The 26,882-nt window shown below is 31.8% G+C and overlaps 1 protein-coding gene and 1 long non-coding RNA gene across 2 annotated transcripts; both read left to right on the plus strand.

Moving 5' to 3' along the window:
* The first annotated feature begins 314 nt into the window (after positions 1–314).
* Positions 315–3,792, plus strand: LOC134259425 (cell death abnormality protein 1-like). Its single transcript, XM_062742009.1, has 5 exons — positions 315–391; positions 2,650–2,708; positions 3,082–3,213; positions 3,316–3,447; positions 3,586–3,792. Exons 1-5 carry the CDS (start codon positions 315–317, stop codon positions 3,783–3,785), a joined length of 600 nt encoding a protein of 199 aa, XP_062597993.1. The 3' UTR covers positions 3,786–3,792.
* Positions 3,793–5,328: 1,536 nt separating this feature from the next.
* LOC134259426 (uncharacterized) lies at positions 5,329–7,615 on the plus strand. Its single transcript, XR_009990351.1, has 4 exons — positions 5,329–5,514; positions 5,981–6,037; positions 6,623–7,147; positions 7,362–7,615. It is a non-coding gene; the product is annotated as an uncharacterized LOC134259426 (long non-coding RNA).
* Positions 7,616–26,882: the final 19,267 nt, after the last annotated feature.

The raw sequence follows: 26,882 nt of genomic DNA on the forward strand, positions 1-26,882 counted from the left end.
GTTTATTTAAAATTTGGATCAAATCGTTTGGTGCATGGAACTCTTGACAGTTTTAAAGTATTACGCTTCGTGTAGATATATTCATTACTTACATCTAAGCAACCAGCTACAAACAGTGATGGAGTAGGTGACTCATTGTTGGCATGCCTACAAATCTCCATAAATTCTATGTATTTTAAACGTTTCATATATAATCGAGGCAGATATATATTAAAGTGCTACGGAAATGATTTGAGACTAGTATCATATTTATAAGAACTCAATAAGGAAGAATATTTGCAGACTGCAAAATTATTTCGAGGTCAAAGTTTTCCATGAAGCATTTCTTTTTTGCATTAGTGCTAGTGACACAAATTAACTTTCAATGCTGCAAGGAAGGCAAATGTATTGTGTAAGTATAATTACATTTTGGTACCTTGTTGCACGTTTAATAAATCCCTATAATATTCGACGTTCTGCAAATCATATTTTTTCAAGATAACGACTCCCAAAACGCCAGTTTAGTGATTTGTAATAATATTGTTTACGCGTACTTAGTATGTTCATGACTGTGGTGTATCCTCTGCAAAATAAAAAAAAACAAACAATTAATTCAAACTCAACTTTATACGGCAAGTGAACATTTTATAATCTCTTGAAATGTCCATAATTATGCGTATATTTTAAGTTATTCTTAATTTACAAAACGCATTAATTACCGATGTGTTCTTGAAAGGGAAAAGATCGGGTTTTGTCTCCGAGAAGTGGAGTAAATGCCCTTTTGTTTGTGTTTGACTCCCGTTTTGAATATTTTCCTTAGAATCAATTTTCAAATATTTCTTTGATATTATCATTCTCAACATTTAATCGAAATAGCGAGTTTCAGCTGACCTCCACTCAATATTTCCAGTTATTGCCGTAATTTTTTTTTCAAAAACATTGTGATGTTAATGTACGTCACTGTTGAATTCATCTTTAACCTTTGGCGTAACAGCTGATAAAAATGATAAATATTCAAAATATACATTGTATTATCTGTTGACTTAGAACATAATTTATTATTTCCCCTTGAAATTTTTGATATTGGAGCAAATATTTGTCAATGATAAATTAAATAAAGTCTTTTTTTTCTCGTTATAATACTTTAGACTAAGGTACATGTTGTACATAACATGTATGTCAAATTATCCTTCAAATTTACTTCTGTGTTTGTTCCCAAGAAACAAGATATATAACAGGATGTTTCGAAAGAAATTTTACTGCACAGTTTTTTATGTATATTGTTAAAAACGTTTATTATATGATTGAATAATTTCCCTCTCTCTAATTGGCCAACTATGTTAGAAAAATACTACGTTGTATTGACCTGCACGTGACGTTCCAGGTCAATACAATGATTTATTTCGTCTACATTGATCTAAAAATAGATTGGGAAATTCCAAATTGATACAAATTGTTTTTGAAGGCTATTCAAACGACTATGACTTTTTTTCATGTGAACAAAACATAAGAGATAATATTTTTCAGGTGAGGTGGTAAGAGGGGATGCAGGGGCACTCCTCCAACACACTTCTACTGAACAACAATTTTTACTTTTTGGCAGTCAGTTTTCCCTGATAATACTCCTTCCTTTGAAAATTTATCCTATAAAAGAGACTGACATTATATTTTTTTTCATGGCAACTAAAATTGATAAAAAAAACTTCAAATTGATACGACTGGAAATGCTTATTTATATTTTAATTCTGCTTCTCTTTTGTATTTGGCTAGGACTTAATTTAATGCAAACAAGTAATGGGCTCTATCATTTTTTCAGTGAATCATATAATAAAACAATTATTGCTGTTTTTTGGTCAATACAATGATTTAGCCATCTTCGAAGTACAATATTCACCTCGCCCTCCAGGCTCGGTGAATATTGTACTCCTCAGATGGCTAAATCATTGTATTGACCTCAAAAAACAGCAATAATTGTATAGTATCTAACAAGTCGGGTGCATAATGTTTCATAAACACATCTTGTTTATACCTTTTTTTGTTCAGAGCGTTAATACTGACATTTTAGAATTCTTTTTTTATTTGAAGTTTTTGAGACGATATTAACGATTTATTGTTGAAAATTTTCACTAATATTGACTACATACCGATGAAAAGCTTAAAATTTAGATCTTTACCCGGCATCTAGGGTCATTCAGCAAAGAGGGCTTTTATCGTGTCGACATCTATTGTCACTTGAGTCAAAAAAGGTTTTGAATTAGGACGATTTCAAAATAAAATAAAATAAAATAAAATGAATAAATAAGCAACGTGATTTGAGAAAACGTTATTTTTAAGGGTAAAATATTAAAAATACGCTTGTAAGAAACACCTGAAAGCAAAGTAAAGTGAATTACATTAAAAAAAAACAATCTGCAGGAAAACAGAAAATCAGTAAAAAAAAAAATGAACAAAACAAATGACCTCTCTATATGAAAAACACGTTTGAAAAGGCATTTTTTTAAATGCATGGAGAAAGTCTATTTGTCTTTCTATTCATTTTGAATATGTTTATTTACAAAGAATTTAACCCATCTTTATTTATTATGTATTTAGCTTTCGGTACTTATGTACTTATGTACTTATATATATATACATATATGTGTAATAACCTTGCTTTCGACTTGTGTTAAGATCATTCAAAGGATGCTGTCCTGATACCATATGGGATCAATCTAAAGGAGAATGTGTTGGTTAGTACGAAACAAACTATTTCAAGTCAGGGTTATAAATGTGTTCTTAAAAATGATTTTTTTTAGTTATTTTATACCAACGGCACATAATCATTTTTACAAGAAAAGGTGTTATTTATACTACATATATGCATTTAATACTTCTTTGTTTAAAGTTCACTTTACATATGTACCATTTTTTTCTAATTTTTCTTAAATAGAGTAATGATAATTAAGTTAAAATCATAACGTTTCTGCAGAAGTAGGTAACTATATTAAGTAATAATTTTGAGATTCTTGTTATACATTTCATCCTTAATTAAATTATGTCCTGCATGTTCTCCTTAATCGAACTAACTTGTTCAGTTTATAATCTGGGATGTTTTATTTATAGATTGTCCTTTGGGATTTTTTGGTGAATTTTGTAATGAGTCTTGTCATTATCCTTTTTATGGGAAATACTGCAAAGATAAATGTAACTGTGGTAATCAATCATGCGACAATATAGATGGCTGCATTGACAATGGTAAATTTAAAAAAGTCAAAGTGCATTTAAGTAGTTTTTCTTCGTGTTTGCCTCTCGATTTAATTTTAACATGTATTGTTCTGTATATATCTTAAATGACAGAATGCCCTTTTGGATACATTGGTATAAACTGCAGTCAGACTTGTCAGTACCCAAACTTTGGTAAAGGTTGTAAGGAAGTCTGTCGATGTGACAGGAGTCTTTGTGATTTTGCTACAGGATGCCATGCCGGAGGTAAGTCATTTTTTACCGTTTTATTTTCGACTAAAACGTTTAGCCAGTATAGAACGGAGCACATGAATATCTAATTTCATTTGTCATATTATGTAAATCTTACGGTATAGTATGTTTTTGACATTGTTTCTATTGTAGAGGGAGAGAATTTAAAAGACATTCATGTATACATGCTGATTTTTGGTATAACCCTGGTTGCAATTTTCATCGCATATATAGCAGTCACCATAGCTAACAAGTACATTGTGAATAATAATACAAATATAGAGGAGACCGATCCACATTATTCATCACCTGCTGAAATCGCTCATATTAATGAAAATGAAATAAGGGATTGATTTTTCCCTCGTTTCAATAAAGAAAAAAAAAAAAACATTTTTTCATGTAAGAATAATTAACTTTTATATAGATATGATATTAATTATAAAATATTTAATTTCATCAGTCATCAATGGCACCTGATCTCACCTCTGATGTTTTTGGAAGTCCGTGCTTACTCTGTTCCTGATCTTTTGTTCAATAGATTTTGTGCTTGACTACTGTGCTGTATCTCTATATTTTATTCATCAATTAATTTCATTCCTATTTGTTATGTAATGTTCTTGATTGAATGTAAACAAACTTTGTGAACATAAAGTTCCTCCAAGTATCATGTTGCAGCCTTTTATCTCATCTGAGCAAAAGCTCAAGTGAGTTTTTTTTATTTGCAGTCCGTCTGTCTGTAATTTTTAAAATACAATTTTGATAATTATCAAGAACAGTTGAGCCATTTAAAAAAAAAAAAAAAAAACTTGCCAGATGCATTCTTGGTTAAAGGGGATTCAAGGTCGTTCAAATGAAGGGCTACGCCTAGCTCAAGGGGAAATAAATTAGAATTGATAAGAATTTGGAGGCATGTTTCAAAAATGTTTTTCTCAAGAACCTCTATGTCATGAAGTGCGAAACTAATTTGGAAATATTCAGAGGTAGTGTTAATTCAAGTTTGTTCAAATTATGACCCCTGGCGGTAGGGCGGAACAATCAAGGACAATCAAAGTTTTATATTGAAATTGAGAAGATTAAAAAAAATAATAAAAAAAAACTTCTCAAGAACAGAAGCCATGAGTGGTCATACTTATAGGGAAGCAACCTCAGATAATGTAGATTAAAATTTGTTCACCTTACGACCCTCAGAGTTTGACGTGGCCACATGGGACGAGCAAAGTGGTGCATAGGAATATATGAATAAGATTTTTGATACTTTTATCTCAAAAACAGGAGTGCCATGATTGGACATATTTACGTGTATCTGGAAGCACCTTAGGAAGTGTTGATTTCTATTTGTACAATTCATGAACCCCTGTGGAAGTGAGAGGGATGTGGGTTAAGGTGGGGTATCTATAGTTGTCCAACCATAAATAATAAAAAAGCACATATAGTCATAATTTGCTCAAGTCATACCTGTCCCCTTTAAGGGTATGTTTGGACCATTTATGGATCTAAAATTTACATACTCAACTTATTTCTGCTTTTTTCCTAGCCATATCTTTAAGGTGAGAGTTGGGCCCATGAGCCTCTTGTTTTAAAATATAACTGACATAACTGACAGGAGAGAGTAATCTTACTGGACAGAGCTTCTATACCAAAACTTGGGAAAATCTGAACTGCAAATCTTCTAATGTTGTCTATGGAATAGAATGTAATCTGTGTGGACCTATTTATGTCGGTGAAACCAAGGGATCGCTTAACAAAAGAATATCAGGTCATCGATTTCAAATAAATCATGGTGGTCAGCAGCTTTTATATAAACATTTTAATTCACCTGATCATTCTATTTTATCAATGAAAGTTAGAATTCTGGAAAAGATTTACAGTGCTGCTATCCCACAAGTTGACATTTGAGAATGTAAACAACGAAGAGTCCAGACATCGAAAGACCGTATTTCTTCAGCTTGTTTGGATGATTTAACCGATTCTTACTTGTGTAAAAGTGTTCTAACATGTTTTCTGTTAAATATGCTCTGTTTGTTTGGATAATTCCACAGGAACCGTCAACAGCGGACTTGAATAGATGATGTGCGAGTTCATGTAAGTATACTACACACTGTACACTGTACATGTTTGCATTTTTATACTTATTTATCCCTCAAAACAATGTTCTTTTGTCTTAAAATATAAACATTTTATTCTATTTAATATAAACAAAAATTAGGTGCGGAAAAATAAGTAGTGTAGACAGAAGGGGGGATAAAATATTTACAAATACCCCCGTTACTCTGCCATATGATTCAATTAGCTATCAATGAGCTCTAAGACTAAAACAATCATATGTATTATGTCTTAATCAGTTTATTAATCTTATTATTTCCGTAATTCTTTCATTTCAGTGTAACTTAAAAGATAAATTAATGTAAAATCATCATGACCATTTCTAATGCTACTGCTGAAATGTTTAATAAGCTCACTCAGCAGTGCACTTACATATTGTACATGTATGTATGATGTATTGTGAGTTATGAAACATAAGTTAATCTTTCAATATTCATCATTACAGTGATGGATTGGCCTGCACTCATGCGTCATCACAGTATAAAGGATTTTAATCTAAAAAGTATGTATGATTTTATTTTTATCATGTATTTTTTTATGGTCATTCAACTATATAAACATCATTATCTGTGTTGAGGTGACATGTCTGCAGTTTCTCAGAACAAGTGATTTTCTTCTTTAAAAAATCTTGAGAGTTAAACTGAAAGAAATGTTGAATTTTTCTGGTCATCATGTTGCTGTTGCATAGATATTTTCTTCTTCTTTTACATATTCAAATTTCAAGACCAAAGAAAACCAAGAAAAAACATGAAATAGATAAATACAAAGAGAAAATAGAGAAAAGTCACTAAAACAAATGTATTCATACTTGTTAGCAAGTTGACAAGATAAAATGAATTATAATGTACAAGTAAATTATCTTAAATAAGATTTTTTTTCTTAATTTTATATGACTGAGGTTGCAGTATAAGATTTTATTTTTCATGATTTCTAAATGCATAATTTTTTTTAGAGAAAAAGGTGAAATTAAAGCCAATTGTACATGAAATATGAAAGATAATCACAATCAAAAACATTTTAAATGTGTATGAAATGTGTATGACAAAATTTACAATCTACAGGCCTATAATTATGTGATTTTTTTTAGGAAACCCTGCAGATTTGCAGCTGTGCACAATGCAGTTCATGCCATATGCTGTTAGAGTAAATGATGAAAGATGTTCAAACCAGTGTCAAAGATTCCTAAGACTGAAATCATAGTGCTTTTATTAAGGAGATCAGTGTATGTTTTCTGTGCGTTGTTGACATTTGTGGAAATGTTCAGTTTATGACCATCTCTCTGACAAAAACTCTGACATTTGAATTTCAATTTGAGCGTCGAATAAGAAAGTCAAATTAAATGCATGTAAAACATTATACTACGGTAATAAAAACATTGATAAACTTAAATTTAAACAAAGTTCATGTACATGTATCTGTGATCTTTGAATTAAAATTCATAAATTCTGTACATGGATACTTTTAATGACTTTGTCTCATGGTAATGGAATATTCAATTGTTAAACATTGTTGAGGAATCACCTTGAATAAAAATATTGTGTCCTTGATAAAGTTTTTTTTTCTCATTTAAACACTGATAATTTTAAGATCAAATGTCAAGGACAAATGAAAGGTTTTCTCAAGAATGTGTTATACATACTGTGAATTCTTGTGCATGTTTATAAGATTAAAGGAACATGTGTGGAGCATTTTAATATTTTTCAATCAGACACTGATTAAGATTCAAAGTCCAATGCCAAGGTCAGATACAAACTTGCTTTACTCAAGAATGAGTTATAAATACTGTAAATACTGTGAATTCTGAATTTTTCTTACATGTTTATAAGATCTTAGGAACATGTGTGACCTCACTACAATATTTATTAATATTATACTTTCATGTAAATTACTTGAATCTGATTCGTCGAGAAACATTTGATAAAAAACACTACTACCCGCTGAATAATGAAGCCATGCCCTCCTGCGTAGCAACAGTCAACATTGCTTGACGACGGGTGGTATTACAAAAAAATAGTGACTGCGCGGAATTTATGCATGCACGGTTCACTCTAATATGTATTTGTATAAAACATTCAGTATAATATAATAAATATTGCATGTAGTTGAGTGTAACATTAAGATTTTCACCCCTCGAAAACCATTGTCAACCTCAGTTGCGCCTCGGTTGACAATGGTTTTCTCGGGGTGAAAATTTTCAATGTTACACTCAACTACATGCAATATTTATCATGTTTATATACTGTCAATCTGTCAACCAATATCAAATTTAGAAAATATATTCTATTAAACATAAATTATTAAATTTTCATACAAGAAACAAAATAGGAAATTGAAATACATTTGTACGGCACTGAGCTGACCAATAACTGAGAAGAAACTGAAGTTTAATAAAAAAAAAAAAACATTTCGATCATCTTGAATTTTATTTAGCAGCTATATATTTTGCATGTTTGAAAAATATCACACGACAGATGATGAACTGAAATTTTAAAAAAGAATAAATTATGAATTTAAATAAAAAAATCATACATTTAATATTTGATATTATAAGACATTTTCACATTGAAATTGTTTAATATGTGAAAGTCAAAATATTCTAGATCTACATTTTGACTTTGTCTGTTTGATTTATGGTCTAGTCAGATCTTTTTGAGAATTGCATACAGAAAAACCTGTTATGCAGGCACAGTTAGATTATAGATACATGTACATGCATGTTATTTTCATGGTGCTCAGTTTAGGAAAAAATAAAATTTTACATGATATATATACTTAAACATTTTTACCGTATAGGCCTATGATTTTTCAAAATAATAAATTATAATGCGTCGGAAGCAAGTACTCGCGATCCCGGGTCTCCCGATCATTGTTTGTAGGAAAATTAAAACACTAAGTATATTTTTTTCTTTAATCTTCTGGTTGCCCAATTTCTTTACATATGTTCGCAAAATCAGTACTTGTCCAAGTGTAATTACGACCTGTTTGTTAACATTTATTTTTAACATGGCAATGATAATCGTAATTTCAATTTGTGCGGCGAGTCGGGAATTATGGAATGCCGATCTCGATTATTTTTTTTTTCCATTAAAATTTATAACATTTAAATGAATACTATAACTATGTCTGATTTTTTTTCCTGGTTATTCCCTTTTTTCGTTTTGTCAAATTAATTCCTAAATATTAAAAAAACTGAGAGTTGCAGGATAGGATAGGATAGGATTAAACTGAAATCATAGGATAGGATTGTGGATGCAGGATTCACAATAGGATAGGATAGAATTGTCAACTTATAGGATAGCAGCACTGTATCACCACACAAATATGTTGAACTATGTATGTTTTCGTTTAAAACCTCAATTGCGAATAAAAATAATAGATCTGAAATAGTGCATTCATGTCTTATTATTTTTTGTGTATTGCATTTTTCCTAAATATTTCCATATTTTATGAAGAAATGAGAATTTGGAGAGTTTTTTTTCCTTCGATTTCTTGAATCTGTCTAGTTTTGACGATTTTTAAATTACGGTAATACCTCACCCATTTTTTCTTTATTTCTGGATAATATTCCCTTAGAAGATAGGATTTGAACAAACTTGAATCCCCATTATACAGGGCTAATGTTGTGTCATATTTGGCTGAAAATGGTCCATTGACTAATGAGAAGCGAAAGAAAACGTGGAAAGTTTGCAATGTCAAGAACAGACAGCAGAAAAATTACTTAAGATTCTTAAATATACGCGAGTAATTAATTATCGCATATATTTGCGAGAAGCACTACTCGCAAAATGAAACAAGTTGCTGTCCTTTAAAAAAAGGACTGCAATACGTGGACCATATGCATGTGTTTCGAACCGAAATTCAACTAGAGAATTTTTTTAGGTTTAGTAAATTTACATAGGTTCATTTACATTTCCACAATGACCTGCTTACTTTGACTGATTAGTACATTCATATCTAAATTATTAAATTTTATATCCGATTAGCCTATAGTTTTCTAATTTAAAAAAGGTCGGGCTATTTTGATACATGTAAACCATATTGATTGGGACATAATTTCTGTTCTGGACTTATACGGAAGAAATCTATCATTAGAAAATAGATCTGATGGTACAATTTAGCATAGCTCTATAGTACGCAGATTTTTAAATTTTCTACCCCCCCCCCACAATGGAACCCCGTTTCTACAGGCATCTATTAAGCTGTATTTGGATTGCTGTGTATCAAATTATTTTGCGAGCCTTGATGCACAAAACTAATGCCGATTTTTTTTAAAGCTAGAATTTGTTGAATGAAGTTTTAAAATCAAGTTATTGAGTTATCTAATATAGTATACATGTATACTCTATACTGCAAGTTCTTCCTACATTTTAAAATGCTTGTGCCATAGAATCAATATGTTTGATTTGTATAATAAGATCCATCAATAAATATATACGATGAATAATGCAAATGTAAAAGCATGATTTGCCAATGAAATTGCATATTCTAATTCGACTAAAGCGAATTATTCTACGAGCAAGTTGTCTTAGGAGGAAACTCTCCAGCATTCTCGTGCATGCGTATCCTTACGTTTGCCCAGGGCATCCGGTTTAACCTCGCTTATATATTTACTGCGTGGACCTCAGGGTCCACGCAATTACACGCTTTTATTTCCCCGTGGGGATTCGGGTTAGAATAGGTCCTCAGTACCCCCTTGCTTGTCGTAAAACGCGACTAAATGGGGCGGTCATTCGAACGCGACCATAAAAACCGAGGCCCCGTGTCACAGCAGGTGTGGCACGATAAAGATCCCTCCCTGCTCAATGGCCCTGAGTGCCGGGCATAGGCCTAAATTTGCAGCCCTTCACCGGCAATTGTGACGTCTCCATATCAGTGAAATAATCTGGAGAGGGATGTTAAACAGTAATCAATCAATCAATAAATCACGCTTTTATTCTTATGGTGCTAAAATCAATGCAAAATCTCTTAATCAAATGTCCACTAGCGATTTTTTTCGCGATTTGACGCCCACAAGTCATTTCGTGGCGTTAAGTACTTGGGATGAGGTAAGCAAAATCATATAACTAGCAGGGAATGAATCTTAATGGTCGCAAGACGCAACTTCTTTGTTTTCTAAATGTAATAAATATTTACATCTACATTTCAAGGTTATCTTTCTTTTTCTATCCCAATACCTAAACATAGATGTTATCATTGAAAAGACACCCAGTGCAACAAAATTGTATGGCTCCCCGTCTAGGGCCGCGGAAATTTTTGTTCACCCCGGGCGGGGGGTGGTTGGGGGTTCGTATTGGTCTCTACTTAGATTTTATTCTGCTGAGCGCATTTAATTATATTTAATAGCATATTAACACCACAGAATATACTGTGTATAATTCAGGGATGAATAACTGACAAACGAAATAAAACACATTTTAACGTCATGAATGTCGGATTTTTGGTAAGTTCAGACTAACTAAATTTAGAAAAAGTCATTTCCTTTGTTTTCTATAAAGATAAAAAGCTATATAGTCAAAGCAGATTTTTTCAATAAAGAAGTTAATTTTAATACAATTAGACAATTTTGAATGATTTGCTGAATCTCGTTTTGTTATAAACATGATATTTTCTAAATGTAAACAAAAACAAAGGAACGAGCTCGAGCCTTGTTTACATCATGAAGAATTCTCAGTCCTGTATCTCCTTTGTAAATAAAAAAAAAATATGTTGAAAATTTTTGCTGACCATTAGAATTGCCATAGCTAGACTTAGTAAAAATTTAAAATTGATAAAATAAAAATCAGTTGAAATTTTGTCCATGCATGCCCCTTTAAAATATATCAGCTAAATACGTGACTTTATAAACGTGTGAAAAGTTGAGCATATATACTTTTATCCAACGTTTAAGACGGAGGGATTTTGTTTCCACTAACATGGCAATTACCACTAAGAAGATAATTATCTGGTTGAAAATGGTACTTGTATTTTTAAATACAGTCGCCATAACTTGGAAAATTCTCTGGCTTCACGGAGGATATTGTTGAAATGTCTTCAGAGGACCCTTTACCCTGTGGAGTAATATTTGAAAGATTATAACCTATATACACTAGGAATGGAAACTTAATTTTATCAATATAAGGGGTGTTAAAAAAGTTCGTTCCAGGATGAAATATTTTCAAAAATTTCAAAGTAGTGCTTAACTAAAGAGATGAATTTTCAAGTTTGAAAAAATCACTAGAGTGCGCTTTAGATTAATAGCAAGTCATTTCTGGCAGGAACTTATAGGATTTTTCTTCCATATCAAAATATATATAACATCTGTAGAGCACCTGAATTATAGAAATGCTGGTAATTTTGAGCGAAAATAAAGGATAATTTCCTGTTGTTTCTTCATAGCTTATCTTGCATCAGAAAATCTGACGAATATAGGTATAAGAACGATAGATCACTTTTCAATAGAATAGGTTTGTCATTTTGTAATTCCGCAGCACAGTTAAGGTAACAAATGGAAATATCTGCGATTTTTTAAGATAAAAAATACATATTTTATTATAGGATGGGCGATTCTTTTTAGGAATTCACTAATATAAAAAAATGTAATGTGGTTTAAATCTACATGTTGGGGAAATTTAGATTTTTTATTTAGACTTGTCATTTGATGTCGACGTCACATGACTTTGACAATAATGCTTGCAGTTTAGAGGTCATCTATAAATGTCAATATTGCAAGGGCATAACCAAGTTAAAAATAATAGTTTATTTTATAATTCTTTTCAACACTATATGTAGCTTGTGAAAAGTGCTGCGAACCTGTATAGATTTCCTTTTTTAATTGGTAAAATTTAATATGTTGGGCGGCAGGTTGAATATTTTGCTGGTCAACTACATTAAATATAGCTATAATTAGTTTATTTGCAAGATTTCAAGAGGTTCGCAGCACTTTTCAAATATCTTAATGCTTCTTTAGATTATGTGTAAAATTTTGACAAGATACTTTGAGGGTATGCCCTTGCAATAAATCGATTTATTAGGGCCCTTCCATTACTTTTTCAATGAATCTGCATACAAACACACGACAGTATCGCTTATCTGGAAAATGCACGTACAGTTTATAAATAAAATACTAAAATAGACATCGCATCCAAGTTAACGGCTTTTTATTTTACAGCAAATAATATTTTATTTGAGAACAAAGGACATTTTTCATTGTACAAAATGTCACTTGATCAGCCTCTCACTGTGTACAAACTGCGTCATTTTTGCGAGATGACGTCACATTCACAAGTGCATTGCGATCGATGCATCGTTTATATACTGTTGTGTGGGATTTAACAAACGACAGATCTGCATGTAATAGTATGTTTGTATGTAGAACAGAGATATTCAGCTGTTTGAAATAGCAAATAATTTCATTTTGTGGTATTTTGAAGACCTTATATTATTTGTGACGTCATAGTAAACATTTGCCGTACAAATTAGGCCCCGCCTCCTTACTGTAACCTTAACTGTGCTGCGTCTCCAAAGATTTCATAATTTTTGCATAATATTTGAAAGGAAGTTTTGACCTGTCTGCTTAATATATGTCAAAAATATGCGTCATCCCTATTTCTTCAGAACAGAGTTTTAATATACCTGCCCTCCCCTCATTGATTCAACAAAAGACAGTTAAAACCTTATCAGTAGCAAGAATGGACTCTGTAAACATGAAATATCACAAATTGTAAATATCTTCTCATCGGATTTCTCTTCGAAAATAAAAGAAAAATGTGGAACGAACTTTCTTAACACCCTTTACATGTTATAAATATAAGAAAACAAAGAAACAAAGTCATGGCACGCTATTGTGGGCTAGGGGTTGTGGGTTGGGTTACACAAAAAATCATTGCTATAATCGAAACGAAAAAAGGCGGGTTAAGAAATAATTTGTTCAAACCTGTACAAAGTTAACAGTAACTTGCTAGAATCTGATAAAATTACTTCATGGGTGTTTGTCTGAATGTTTGAGGGAAATAGTTGTCAAGTCCATTTCTTCAGATACATGTATAAGTCATGTTTTTTTTAACTTACTATTTTAAGGGGTGTCCAAGGTCAAATAGAAATTCATCAATTCTGATAACCCCCTCCTCTATAGATCCACACATTGACAAGTTGATTCACAGTAAACTTCATGTTAACACATGTACTTGTTCCTTTTAAACTAATGAAAGGAACTCTTGATTAAGTGCACGTGTAATGAACAGTTTGAACGAGGACATATCATTTGAGAGAAATCAAGCTTTGAACTGTATAATTCACTACTGTTAACCCATTTAAAATGCAACTTAAATTGCTGTTTATGTATAATTATACAACATTTAACCTCTTTATGCTAAAATATAATAAAAATGAAATCGAACTAGAGCCGAGCTCGTTGCAAAGCAACGAATAGGTCTTCCGTTGGAGCTACGGATAGGAAGACGTAACCTTGAGTCTAGGTCAAGCCACATTATAAAGTTATTCAAGTAAGCAACCTAAAGGCTTGTAAAGGAAGAAACTTACAATGTTTCATCATGAAAAACACTGTAAAGGAATGTATGTGACCTTGAACTTTCTAAATGACCTTGCGTCAAGCAATGTTTCGCCATGAAAAATGCTGTAAAGGAATGTATGTGAACTTGAACTTTCTAAATGACCTTGCGTCATGCAATGACAAACTCTGTTATAAAAATCTAATACCGTATAATCCCTATTAACCGCCCCGGGCGCTTAGAAAATTTCGAAAAGGAGGCGGTTATTTTGGTATTCTCTTCATATTAATATTTAATGTCATTCTTATACTTCAAAAATTTTAAAGAACAGCTAAAATAATGTCGAACTTTACTTTAAGTGAGGATAATCCACCCAATTTTTGCGATATGATTCATTTTCCACTGAGAAATTGGATAATAGACAAGTTACATTTTCACTTTGTTCAAATTTTGTCAGACTTTTGATACGATTCTAGATGATTTTATTCATTGTAGAGGGGGCCCTTGTTTTCTAATAATTGAAAAAAGACCTATGGGGCGCTTATGGGGGCATGGGTGGTTAATAGGGATCATACGGTATGTGTATTACCGACTGGAAAAGTACACACATGTTTTTTATATATTCTTTTAGTCCATGAATCCAGCCAAAACATCTTATATTTAGTGACCTTGAACTTGAGTCAAGATCATGTCCCACCCTGCATTATACATGTATCAACAATGTTTCACAGGTACAAATACTGTTGCGAATTTACAGTTTCTCTGTCAGTAACCTTGACTTGTCTGAATGAATGGATATGTTCAGCCTTATTTTTTCTATACAGTATCAAATCGGAAGAATTTATTAGGTTCAACACTATGATTTAGCTAAGGATTTAACTAGAAATATGTCTATAGGACATGACTGCATCGCCAAGTGTATATTAGTACATAATGCAACATTAAAATCTGTATTAATGTATGACGTTTGTTGAGAATATCTTGAATAGTTTCTTAAAAATTGAAATCTTAAAAAAGTGATATAGATTATAAAATCCCCTTCAAATAATGCATAAGCTTACATAAAAATATCTCAAATGGTTTCTTTAATACTAAGAAAAAAGCAAATTAAAGACAAGTGAGGTAAAGGTCACAGGAAAGTGCAAGGTTAAAGTGTATCAGCATACTAAAGTTTGATAAAAATGTCATGAATTAATTCTTCAAATCTGAGCACCGCCCGTGTGGCACAGGGGTTAGATCATCTGTTCTAGACCAAGGTTTGGATATATCTCTCAAAAGTGTGCATATATTTTGGCCACTTTTGTACATGTAAAAATGAATACATGTATATAATTAAACTTGCATGTACAAGCATATTCCCGTAAAATTCTGCAATTGAAATATTCTTTTCGGGTTTTTCCCTTGAGTTGGAAACGTCACTTACTGGTACACTTACAATTATTTCCATTTATAACTATAGGAGTACACGATGTATTTTTAACACCGACATGCCCGCGGCTCTCTGCGGCCACGCACGTGTGAACGAGGACTAGGGTGCAAAACGTTTTGAACTTTTGACACAAGGCAACAGAGGTGGATGTAAACTGTACTGACATAACTGAGGGCATTGTGGCATCGCACAAAATGCATAAAACAAATTCTAGACTTATAGATTTTAATAATTTAAATTGAAATAGGATACACCCCCAAGGTAAGTCCCAATTTTTAATGCCTATATAATGTATTTGCAAAACATTTGTGTGAACCCCCCCCCCTACAGATGCTTATGCTTCACAACAATATAACTGGTATGACGTTAAAATTTTTCAATAAATTTTAGTTTACATAAAATGCATGAAAACTGTAAGAAAAAAAAATTAGTTCAGTAAAATAATTAAGGGAGAAAGAATTTTCAAAGTACATATATGGAAAAATCAAAATCGCTCACTTTCATATCGTAAAGTGACCATACCGAAGAGTTATCAAACAGGTTCAATTATTTCTATCATATCTAAGATTTGCAAGAATATTGACCAAGCCATACACATTTTTCAAAGTGCATTTATATGGTCGATATTAACGCACTTTGAAAAGAAATTTTATTTTTTTAAAGTGCGTCGATTTGGTCCCAAATTTAACGCACTTTGAAAATATTTTTCAAAGTGTGTAATTTTTCAAAGTGCGTCGTAACAGGGCATACATAATGAAATTCGATTCGTGGACGATACATCACTGTTTGCAATAGTGGACACTAATATTAATACTCCTACATGATCTCTTAATTACAACCGATCTTGATAAAATAAAGAAATGGTCACAAATCTGATTTTTATTAGATTTTAGGTATAGGCGAATGTGTGTGGATATGTAGAAGGGATAGTGTAAATTAATTCATTCAAGATTTGCTAAATTGTTCGTTTGGGCGAAGGCTTAGAAAAAGTGACACACTGCGTGTACAGGTACACACCAGTAAATGTTATCATTAAAATAAAATTCGACAGACATTAATTTACTGGTACATGTATTTTAGTTATCTGAAGACAACGTAATCTTCAGAGAATGAGGCATTATATATATTTTCTGTTTTTCATACCCCAGATTTCCTTTCTTTTGATTTACCGTTTACACAGGCCTGTGTTTTAACAGCTGTTCATAAATACTGTCAATTAATATATGATAGGAGAAAATGATACATCTCTCGGTAATTTATTTTTTTAGGGGGAAAATACAGGTGAAAATATATAGATTGATACCTTAGTATTTACCTGTGTAATTACGAGGTTACAAACCGTGACGATGACTGGACAGGATGGGCTACCCGTTATAAAAACAACTCATAATCAACTCTGCGGACCTATAATTAGTTCACTCTAATGTCTGTATTTCAAACGCAGATTAGGCTCTACATGCGTATATTTGGGCACTCTTACATATGCATTATACTTTAATTATAAAACGTGCATGTTCTGTACTTGCATGCATGTACATTATATGTCTCCGTAAAACCTTAATGAAGCATTACGAGAGCTGATAAGAAAAAATAAACGGAAACCTGCTCGCAAAAAATTACAAGTTAAATAGAAAATAATTATTTGTTCAAGGTTAATTAGTTGTCCAATGGAATAAGTTACGCATGTGTGTCTCAATCTACATACTTTGGACGCGCGTGTGAATGTGGGATTTTGTATTGATGTATTCTGATAAAACGCTCGATATTTGTATATTTGGGACGTATACAGTTGTACATTTTAAGGACGCCGACAAAAAAACGTATATTGACTTACATACATGTACATTTAACTTAAGATACAAAAAATCTATCACTAGTAGAAATTAATCAAAGGAGCATATTTTCGATGGTATTTGAAATGAAACAGATCATGACCTCGATATCGAGAAAAACATTTGCTATAAAAAAAATAATTATATGCAACTTTCATTTAATTCAGCAAATAAATTATTGAATGAAATGCACTAGCGACATAATCAGTCAAAGATACTATGAAATAATCTTTAAGATTCAATATATTAATCAAACTTATCCATTCTGTGGTTTCTTTTGTGTATATGACTGGGGTCGCTGGATAACACGCCGATTGATTCCCGGTGACCGACTTTGCCCCGCGTTATCGAGGGAGGCGCGTTATATAATCGTAAACAAACAAGGTGAATGTAAAAGGCGTGCACTTAATGGCTGTGAATAGTATATGCTTTACAGTTATGTTTTATTTTCTAACTATATTGTTTGTTTTTATATGATAAGAAGAAAAGATTATCTTTTCTTCCATTTTTAGTAGACTTAATTTATACGATTTAAAAAAAAATGAAATAAAAGGGAAAATTGTCAGTGAATAATCATGATAATTTGGGGGAAAAACACAAAACACTTCAAGAACCTTATTCTAAAAAATATTAGCATCCAATGTAGCCATGTTTATCATTTATAGTAAGTTTGTTTTGGTTTACACGCTTGAGGAGCTCGCGTTTACGTGCTGAGTGAAAAGAATTACCTGTACATATATGGGTCATGTATCTAGCTCATTTAAAACAAGACTCGAACAAAACAATTTCATGAGATAATAAGATGTTAAAGTAAACCTTCATAATCGACAATCATTCCGAAATATTTACCTTTTTTGAGTTATAAAGCAAAAATTTTCAAGGGCCCTAGATCCCTAATTTTAGGGGCCAGCCCCTTTTAAATGATATTAAATGAAAGCTCGTGCAATTATGCACAACTTTTATTCTACATGTCTTAACAAAATATTTTTAGTTTTCAAGATAAAAAGGAAAATATGTGTTAATTTTCGCTCTTTTATGCGTTCTAATTTTTGACCCCTGTATAGCGCCATTTTGAATACAGAAATCGAAAAACAAAAACCGATGTGCACAACTTCAATCCTTCTGTTATCTAAAACCAGTAAAATTTCTGCTCCAGCTTTTGTGGTCTCTGAGCCTTTGTCTGGAAATGAAAGCCTATAAATTTTCGTTTAAAGGGAAATAACTCAAAACCGGAAGTGACTTTTTGAAATTTTAGACAGCATGCTGATAGAGTTTATTATCGTCTATAATGTCTGAAAATTTGAGCAAAATCCATTGAAAAATGAGTGAGATATGAGGCCTCAAAGTTGGCGTCTAGGAAGAAAAAAAAAAAAAGAATAATAAGAATAATCTTAATCATCAGAATCAGTAGAAGGTCTTCCGTTGGAAACGGAAGACCTTAATAATATATTTTGAACCATATAATTAATGATAATCGACAATTAACTTACTCACACAGGTTTTTTTCTTGGCTTCAAGATTTTGAAATCTGCATTGTTTATCCACCTCTCTTCCTGTTGCACAACATTCGGCACACCTCGGCTGATTACATCAAACGGGGTACTGTAGTCAGCCGAGGTGAGCCGAATGGTTGCACAACAATGACCATTTCCAGCGTACGACAGAAAAGGAAGAAGTGATCCGATTGAGGCTATTCTAAATGCTATAGTACAGACGTCGCTATTGTATACGTAGGTAAAGTCAGGAATATCTTAGGTTTTCCAGGGTTTTTTTATAACCATTTTGATATTGTACGTATCCTGAAGAGAGCCTGGAAAACGCAAGTGATATTTCGGACAAACATACGTACATGAACAGTATCGGATCTTTATTTCAGAAGCTTGAAGCTTTCAGACAAGATGATCTACTGGCTTGTAAAGAATGAATGCAATTTTGATATACGTGTATTTGGACTTGTTAGAGGATACATGGCAGCCATGGACATTAGTGTTATTATAATATCACGAAGCATTTTGATCCGCTCCACCATTCATTGAATCTTCGATGCATATTGCATATATATATACTTACGTTGTAAATTGTTTTCATGTTTTTATGCGATGCATTTGGTCAAAAATTGAAGCTCTGCTAGTTTCATTTTACAGAAAAGAAAAAAATATAGTTCTTTTAAAGTCTTCATTAATCTAGAAAGATAAACATAAAAATAAAACTATCTATAAATAAAAGCAAGAAAGATAACTCCAGACACAAAAGAGGTACAAGAGAGGGAATTTTCGCTGCAAAAGTTAATTTTTTTTTTTCAAATCGCATGGGTTAGCTCACGGATTATATTAAAAAAATATATTTTTAGAAACAAATAAAGAACTTTTTTTTTTTTTATCAGGGTTTTTAGATAAATATTTTTTGTACTTTTCTGGAGCGAGCCTTTTAAAAAAAAATAAAGTTGAACTAACCTTCTCGATGTTTATTTTTTTCTTTTTTAATTTATCTATATTAATTTGTCAAATAGGTGGACAGGAAGAAAAGGAAATAGCTTGAATTGAAGAAAAAAAATGTTTATTACACACTGTTCATTAATTTCAGCAATTATTTCTTGTTTGTTTGTTTGTTTAGTCTTTTTTATTTATTAGATTTATACAAACTAAAATTTAATGTTTAATTTGTTTGAATGAAGGTTAAAAATTTAAGTATGTGCATCTGTTTTTGTTTGTTTGTTTGTTTTTTTTTTTGGCGGTAGTCAGTGTGATATTTGTCATTCATAATATCTACACAGTGTAAATCTCTACAGTTACACGTACACTACAGTTACACGTACATGTATAGGTATCATCTCCGGCTAAAAGGGTTTTATTGATGATGCTCAGTTATCAGTTTAGAATATTGCTAACTAGCTTTCGAATGGGTAAACGGATAAATTTTATTCTTGTTGTAAAAAAATGCTTTAGAATTACGTAGTAGTCTAATTTAAATTTGTACATGTAATAAAATATTTTACAAATACACTGCACAAAAAAATGAACATATTGTATTTATAGGCTTTAAGCCTGTTGCCAAATCTATTCAGTTTATACAATGACTATGTACTGAATAAATATTGTTTTTAATACTTAAAAAAAACAAACAAACAAAACATGAACATAATTTTCATTTTGGTGCAGACATGGGGGATGGGTCAGGGGGCATAATTAGTGACACAGTCAGTTAGGGACCTAATACGGAGTCATACAGGGTGTGATATGGTAATCCATACTGGGCGAGGTCTGTACGACTCCGTATTAGGTTCCTAAATGACTGTGGTACTAATTTACCAAGCTGAGGACTTTTTAAACTATATCAAAGAATATATGAGCCTATTATGAATATATCAAGTTTTTATCCAGTCACAATAGAGATAAAAATTATAATATCATAACAGGTGACAAGAAATTTACTTACCCAAACTGTTTCTTAGCTGCCATTGTTATTTACATTACGACGAACTTCAAACAGAATCGCGTGCCTGATTTCAATATTACATGTACTCCTTGATGTGTACTCCTTGACGGGGAAATTACACTGAAAATAACGACAATCCTTGCCTAACTTCGCTACGCTCCATTCAAACCCCAGATGCGACAGGTTGAGGAATACGCATCAAGTCGATACATTTCTCGGCCGGTGTAAAGACGAATAATTACCCCCATCGAATAATGACCGGGGGTCATTTTTCAACGTCCAAAAATGACACCCTACCCGTAGAAAAAAAAATCATTTTTTGTAGAAAAAGAGTCCTAGGGGTCATTATTTTATATGTTAGTCCTATAAAATATCTATCCCCATTGAAAAATGACCCCATTCAAAGTGATACAAAATTTAAAACAGGTAAAAGGGGAAAATATGCTGTGTATAATAATTGTTCTTCCTTTGAATAATTTATGCATTTGTTCGAAAAGATTTGATCTTTGTTTTTCATAGGGGTAAAAAAGTTCCTCATTTCTCTCTTTCGAAATATTGACAAATCAGTTTTAAGCAATTAACAATCAATCAATTAATCTTTATTTCTCTGATAAAAGAGAAAACCTATAGAAAATCAAAGATGGTACATGTAAATGGATCAAACGCACGCTGGAGATGAAATTTATGAAGATAATTTTTTTTTCTTTACTGACTCCATTGATACGTTACTTCAGAAAAAAATATTGTTGGGAAAAAGTAGAAATTTGTAGTGAGCTCAGACAAATTAATATCGGTGCGTACAAATAAGTAATTTGTTCGAATTAATTCATTTCATTCATTCGGGCGAGTGAATAAAAATAGAAATGGATGACAGGACGCCTCGATGCTGTACATTTTTAGGATTATGGTACATATACAACATGTTTTAAAGAATTTAATAAGTGGAATTAATAAATATATTTTTCCATAGAAAATAAAATTTCATATTCATTAATTACATCTACGCAACTACCTACAAACATGCAATAATGAAATAAGTTGGCTCATTGCTGCCATGCCTTAAATTCTATGTATTTTGGACGTTACATGTATAATCGAGGCGGATATATATAAAAGTGCTGCGGAAATGATTTGACACTAGTATTATATTTATAAGAACTCAATAATAAGGAAGAATGTTTGCAGACTGCAAAATAATTTCGAAGTAAAAGTGTTTCCATGAAGTATTTCTTTTTTGCATTAGTGTTAATGACACAAATTAAATTCCAATACTGCGAGGAAGGTGATTGCATTGGGTAAGTATAATGACGTTTTCGTACCTTGTTGCATGTTTATCCCGATCCCTATAATATTCGAAGCTCTGCAAATAATATCATGTCAACATAACGATTCCCAACGCGCCAATAAAGTGATTATTGTTTACACGTATATACATGACTATGATGTATCCTCTGCAGCATTTAAAGAAACAATTAACTCAAAGAACGTTAAAGGGTTAAGAAATATGCCCTATTGCAAGTCAAAATTTTATTATTTCGTGAAATGTACATTCTAATGTGTATTTTATAAAATCATTCTTAATTTACAAAACGCATCAGTGGCGGATCCAGAGGGGGGGTTGCGGGGGTTGCAACCCCCCCCCCCCTTTGGATTTGCAGAAAAGAAAGAGAAATAAGAAAGTTCCAACTTTTTGTCGTGTTTCTACTATAGAAAATGTAAGGTGAAAGGCTAATGTTGTAATATATAAAGAAATTCGGTTGTAAAAACAAAATAAAACCGCACCCTTTACAAAATAGGATTTTCAGGTTCGGAGATTTATTTTCCTTTCTTTTTCAAAAATTTTCTGGTAATGTATACAAGTACTTTTTCCCAGATTGATCAAAGTCCCACTTTCAAAAACCATACTCCACCCTGTATCGATATTCTCTTGAGTTATTTAACTATATGTATGTGTGCAACGTACGTTTTAACTGTTTTCGCCTTCGTTTTGAAAAATACTTCAACCCCCCCTTTGAAAAAATTTCTGGATCCGCGCCTGCGCATTACTCATGCGTTCAAAAATGGGAAAAGATCAAGAGGGGGGGGGGGTTCGCCGAAAAGCAGAGAAAATGCACATTTGTTTAATTTTGAATTGCATTTTAAATGATTTGCTCTCAATAGCGTGTTTCAGTTGACTTCCAATCAATATTTTCCAGTTATAGACGTATACTTTTTTTCTCTCAAAATCATTATGATGTTTGTTAAGGTTGCCTTTGAAGTCATTTTTAACCTTTTGCTAAGCAGCTGATCAAAATAGTAAATGTTCAAAATATGCATAGTATAATGTGCTGACTTGGAAAATAATTTCATATATCTCCTTGAAATGTTTGATATTGGAGCAAAAAATAAAGTCCTTTTTCTGGTTGTAATATCTTTAAACTAAGGTACATGTTGTACACAACAGGTATGTCAAATTATGCTTCATTTTTACCTCTGTGTTTTTCCAAAGGTACAAAAATACAGTTTTTATCTATATTCTTTCAAAAACAATGTAAAAAGAAAGAAATGAAATTAAAATCGAGCATTTAGAATAAGTTCAAAAATTGATTTATGAATATTACATGTATAAATTTATGATATTATTTTCGTTAAAAAAAACTTTTTTTCAACAGTATGTAAGACAACCGGTAGATTGCATGTGTTAAAACAATTGAATGATATATTCTATATTGATAGTTCAACCATATTTAGATAGAAACACAGATACACACAGAAACACATTTAAGAGATACATGAATGTATGCTGCAAGAAGTCTAACATATAATTGGGGAATTATTTATTCTTTTTTCAGAACATTAAAAGTGACATTTTAGAAATTTTATTTATTTAAAGTTTTTGAGAAGATATTATTGATTTATTCTTGAGATTTACTCACAAATATTGAATACATACCAAGGAAAAGCTTCAAATTTAGATTTTCCCGGCTTCTAGGGTCATTTAGCAGTATGGGATTTTATCGTGTCAACGTCTATTGTGACTTTGGTCAAAAAAGGTATTGAATCAGGACTATTTAAAAGTCCTAATAAATTAATTTTTTTAATAAATAAATAAAAGAAGAATAAGACGTGGTTTTTAAGGGTTAATATTTATTAAAACTACGTATATAAGGAACGCCTGAAAGCAAAGTAAAGGGATTAATTTTTAATTTTTTTTTTTGGAAAAAAATCTGCAGAAAAACAGAATATCCGTGAAAAAAATAAAACATGGTACATCTCTTTATGAAAAACATATGTGTTTGAAAAGACATTTTTTTAATGGCAAGGAGAAGGTTTATTCGTCTTTCTATTCATTTTGATTAAGATCTTTTTTTCATTCATTTTACAACGTATCTATTATGCATTCAGCAATCTGTACTTATTATAATATACATGTATGTACTAACTTTGCTTACGACTTGTGTTATAAAGGACATTCAAAGGATGTTGTCCTGATACCATATGGGATCAGTCTAAAGGACAATGTGTTGGTATGTATAATATTCATCTTATCATTCTATTCGCCTACACCTACAAAAGACAATAAAGTATTCCAAGTCAGATTAATATATTGTTCTAAATGAAATGAATTTTTAAAATATTTATACCAAAGACACGTATTAATTATTTTTTAAGTTAAGATGTTATGCATATTAAATGTATGGATGATTCAAAATTCATTTCATAGATGTACAAATTTTTCTTTTTCTTTTTTTCAATTGAGTAATTATAATTTTATAATTAACATGAAATCATATTTTTTGTGAGAGTAGATAACTATATTCAGTAATAATTTTGAGAATCTTGTTATACATTTCATCCTTAAAGATTTAATTAAATTATGTCATGCATGTTCTCCTTAATTAAACTAACATGTTCTGTTTATAATCTGGGACGTTTTATTTATAGATTGTCCTTCGGGATTTTTTGGTGAATTTTGTAATGAGTCTTGTCATTATCCCTTTTATGGGAAATACTGCAAAGATAAATGTAACTGTGGTAATCAATCATGCGACAATATAGATGGCTGCCTTGACAATGGTAAATAAGAAAAAAATCAAAGTGCATTTAAGTAGTTTTTCTTCATGTTTGCCTCTCGATTTAATTTTATTCTGCAACTACCCCTTGCATTGACCTAATAGAGGTAACCTAATAAAGCAAAGCTTTATCCGGTCACTGCCCTAATAAAGCCTCGTGCATGTATTCCGACGTTCCAAAAGCATTGTGACGTCACGTATACTGCAATGTTTACGCCATGGCGTCATAGTTTCAACTGCAGAGATGTGCCTAAATCTGTCGGAATTAGCTTGTTTTGGACGCTCTAATGTAAAATTTTGTTGCAGGATAAACAAAATACATGATAATTATTGTCTTGAAATATAAACGATATTTAGGCTCGGGTCGAAAACGTAAGAGGGATCGGCAAGCCTCGCCCTCTATCACGTTTTCTTACCCTCGCCCAAATATCGCTTATATTTCAAGACAATAACCATGTATTTTATATTTAACATGTATTGTTATGTATATCTTAACTGACAGAATGCCCTTTTGGATACATTGGTATAAAGTGCAGTCAGACTTGTAAGTACCCAAACTTTGGTAAAGGTTGTAAGGAAGTATGTCGATGTGACAGGAGTCTTTGTGATTTTGCTACAGGATGCGATGCCGGGGGTAAGTCATTTGTTTCCGTTTTATTTTCGACTAAAACGTTTAGCCAGTATAGAACGGAGCACATGAATATCTAATTTCATTTGTCATATTATGTAAATCTTAAGGTGTAGTATGTTTTTGACATTGTTTCTATTGTAGAGGGAGAGAATTTAAATGACATTCATGTATACATGCTGATTTTTGGCATAACCCTGGTTGCAATTTTCGTCGCATATATAGCAGTCACCATAGCTAACAAGTACATTGTGAATGATAATACAAATATAGACGAGACCGATCCACATTATTCATCACCTGCTGAAATCGCTCATATTAATGAAAATGAAATGAGGGATTGATTTTTCCTTCGTTTCAATAAAGAAAAAAAAAACATTTTTTCATGTAAGAATAATTAACTTTTATATAGATATGATATTAATTATAAAATATTCAATTTCATCAGTCATCAATGGCACCTGATCTCACCTCTGATGTTTTTGGAAGTCCGTGCTTACTCTGTTCCTGATCTTTTGTTCAATAGATTTTGTGCTTGACTACTGTGCTGTATCTCTATATTTTATTCATCAATTAATTTTATTCCTATTTGTTATTTAATGTTCTTGATTGAATGTAAACAAACTTTGTGAACATAAAGTTCCTCCAAGTATCATGTTGCAGCCTTTTATCTCATCTGAGCAAAAGCCCAAGTGAGTTTTTTTTATTTGCAGTCCGTCTGTCTGTAATTTTTTAAATACAATTTTGATAATTATCAAGAACAGTTGAGCCATTTAAAAAAAAAAAAACTTGCCAGATGCATTCTTGGTTAAAGGGGATTCAAGGTCGTTCAAATGAAGGGCTACGCCTAGCTCAAGGGGAAATAAATTAGAATTAATAAAAATTTGGAGGCATGTTTCAAAAATGTTTTTCTCAAGAACTTCTATGTCATGAAGTGGGAAACTAATTTGGAAATATTCAAAGGTAGTGTTAATTCAAGTTTGTTCAAATTATGACCCCTGGCGGTAGGGCGGAACAATCAAGGACAATCAAAGTTTTATATTGAAATTGAGAAGATTAAAAAAAAATAATAAAAAAAAACTTCTCAAGAACAGAAGCCATGAGTGGTTATACTTATAGGGAAGCAACCTCAGATAATGTAGATTAAAATTTGTTCACCTTACGACCCTCAGAGTTTGACGTGGCCACATGGGACGAGCAAAGTGGTGCATAGGAATATATGAATAAGATTTTTGATACTTTTATCTCAAAAACAGGAGTGCCATGATTGGACATATTTACGTGTATCTGGAAGTGTTGATTTCTATTTGTACAATTCATGAACCCCTGTGGAAGTGAGAGGGATGTGGGTTAAGGTGGGGTATCTATAGTTGTCCAACCATAAATAATAAAAAAGCACATATAGTCATAATTTGCTCAAGTCATACCTTTCCCCTTTAAGGGTATGTTTGGACCATTTATGGATCTAAAATTTACATACTCAAC

The sequence above is a fragment of the Saccostrea cucullata genome, unplaced genomic scaffold, assembly GCF_032062105.1.
Source record: "Saccostrea cucullata isolate Sc308-1 unplaced genomic scaffold, CSIRO_AGI_Scuc_v1 ctg466, whole genome shotgun sequence".
NCBI classification, from domain to species: domain Eukaryota; kingdom Metazoa; phylum Mollusca; class Bivalvia; order Ostreida; family Ostreidae; genus Saccostrea; species Saccostrea cuccullata.

What these genes read in the sequence shown, in the direction of transcription:
- LOC134259425 (XM_062742009.1), top strand. Translation starts at nt 315, where the DNA reads ATGAAGCATTTCTTTTTTGCATTAGTGCTAGTGACACAAATTAACTTT. An exon ending in ATCTAAAGGAGAATGTGTTG is followed by an intron (nt 2,709 to 3,081) that starts GTTAGTACGAAA and finishes TTTTATTTATAG; the next exon opens with ATTGTCCTTTGGGATTTTTT. An exon ending in AGATGGCTGCATTGACAATG is followed by an intron (nt 3,214 to 3,315) that starts GTAAATTTAAAA and finishes CTTAAATGACAG; the next exon opens with AATGCCCTTTTGGATACATT.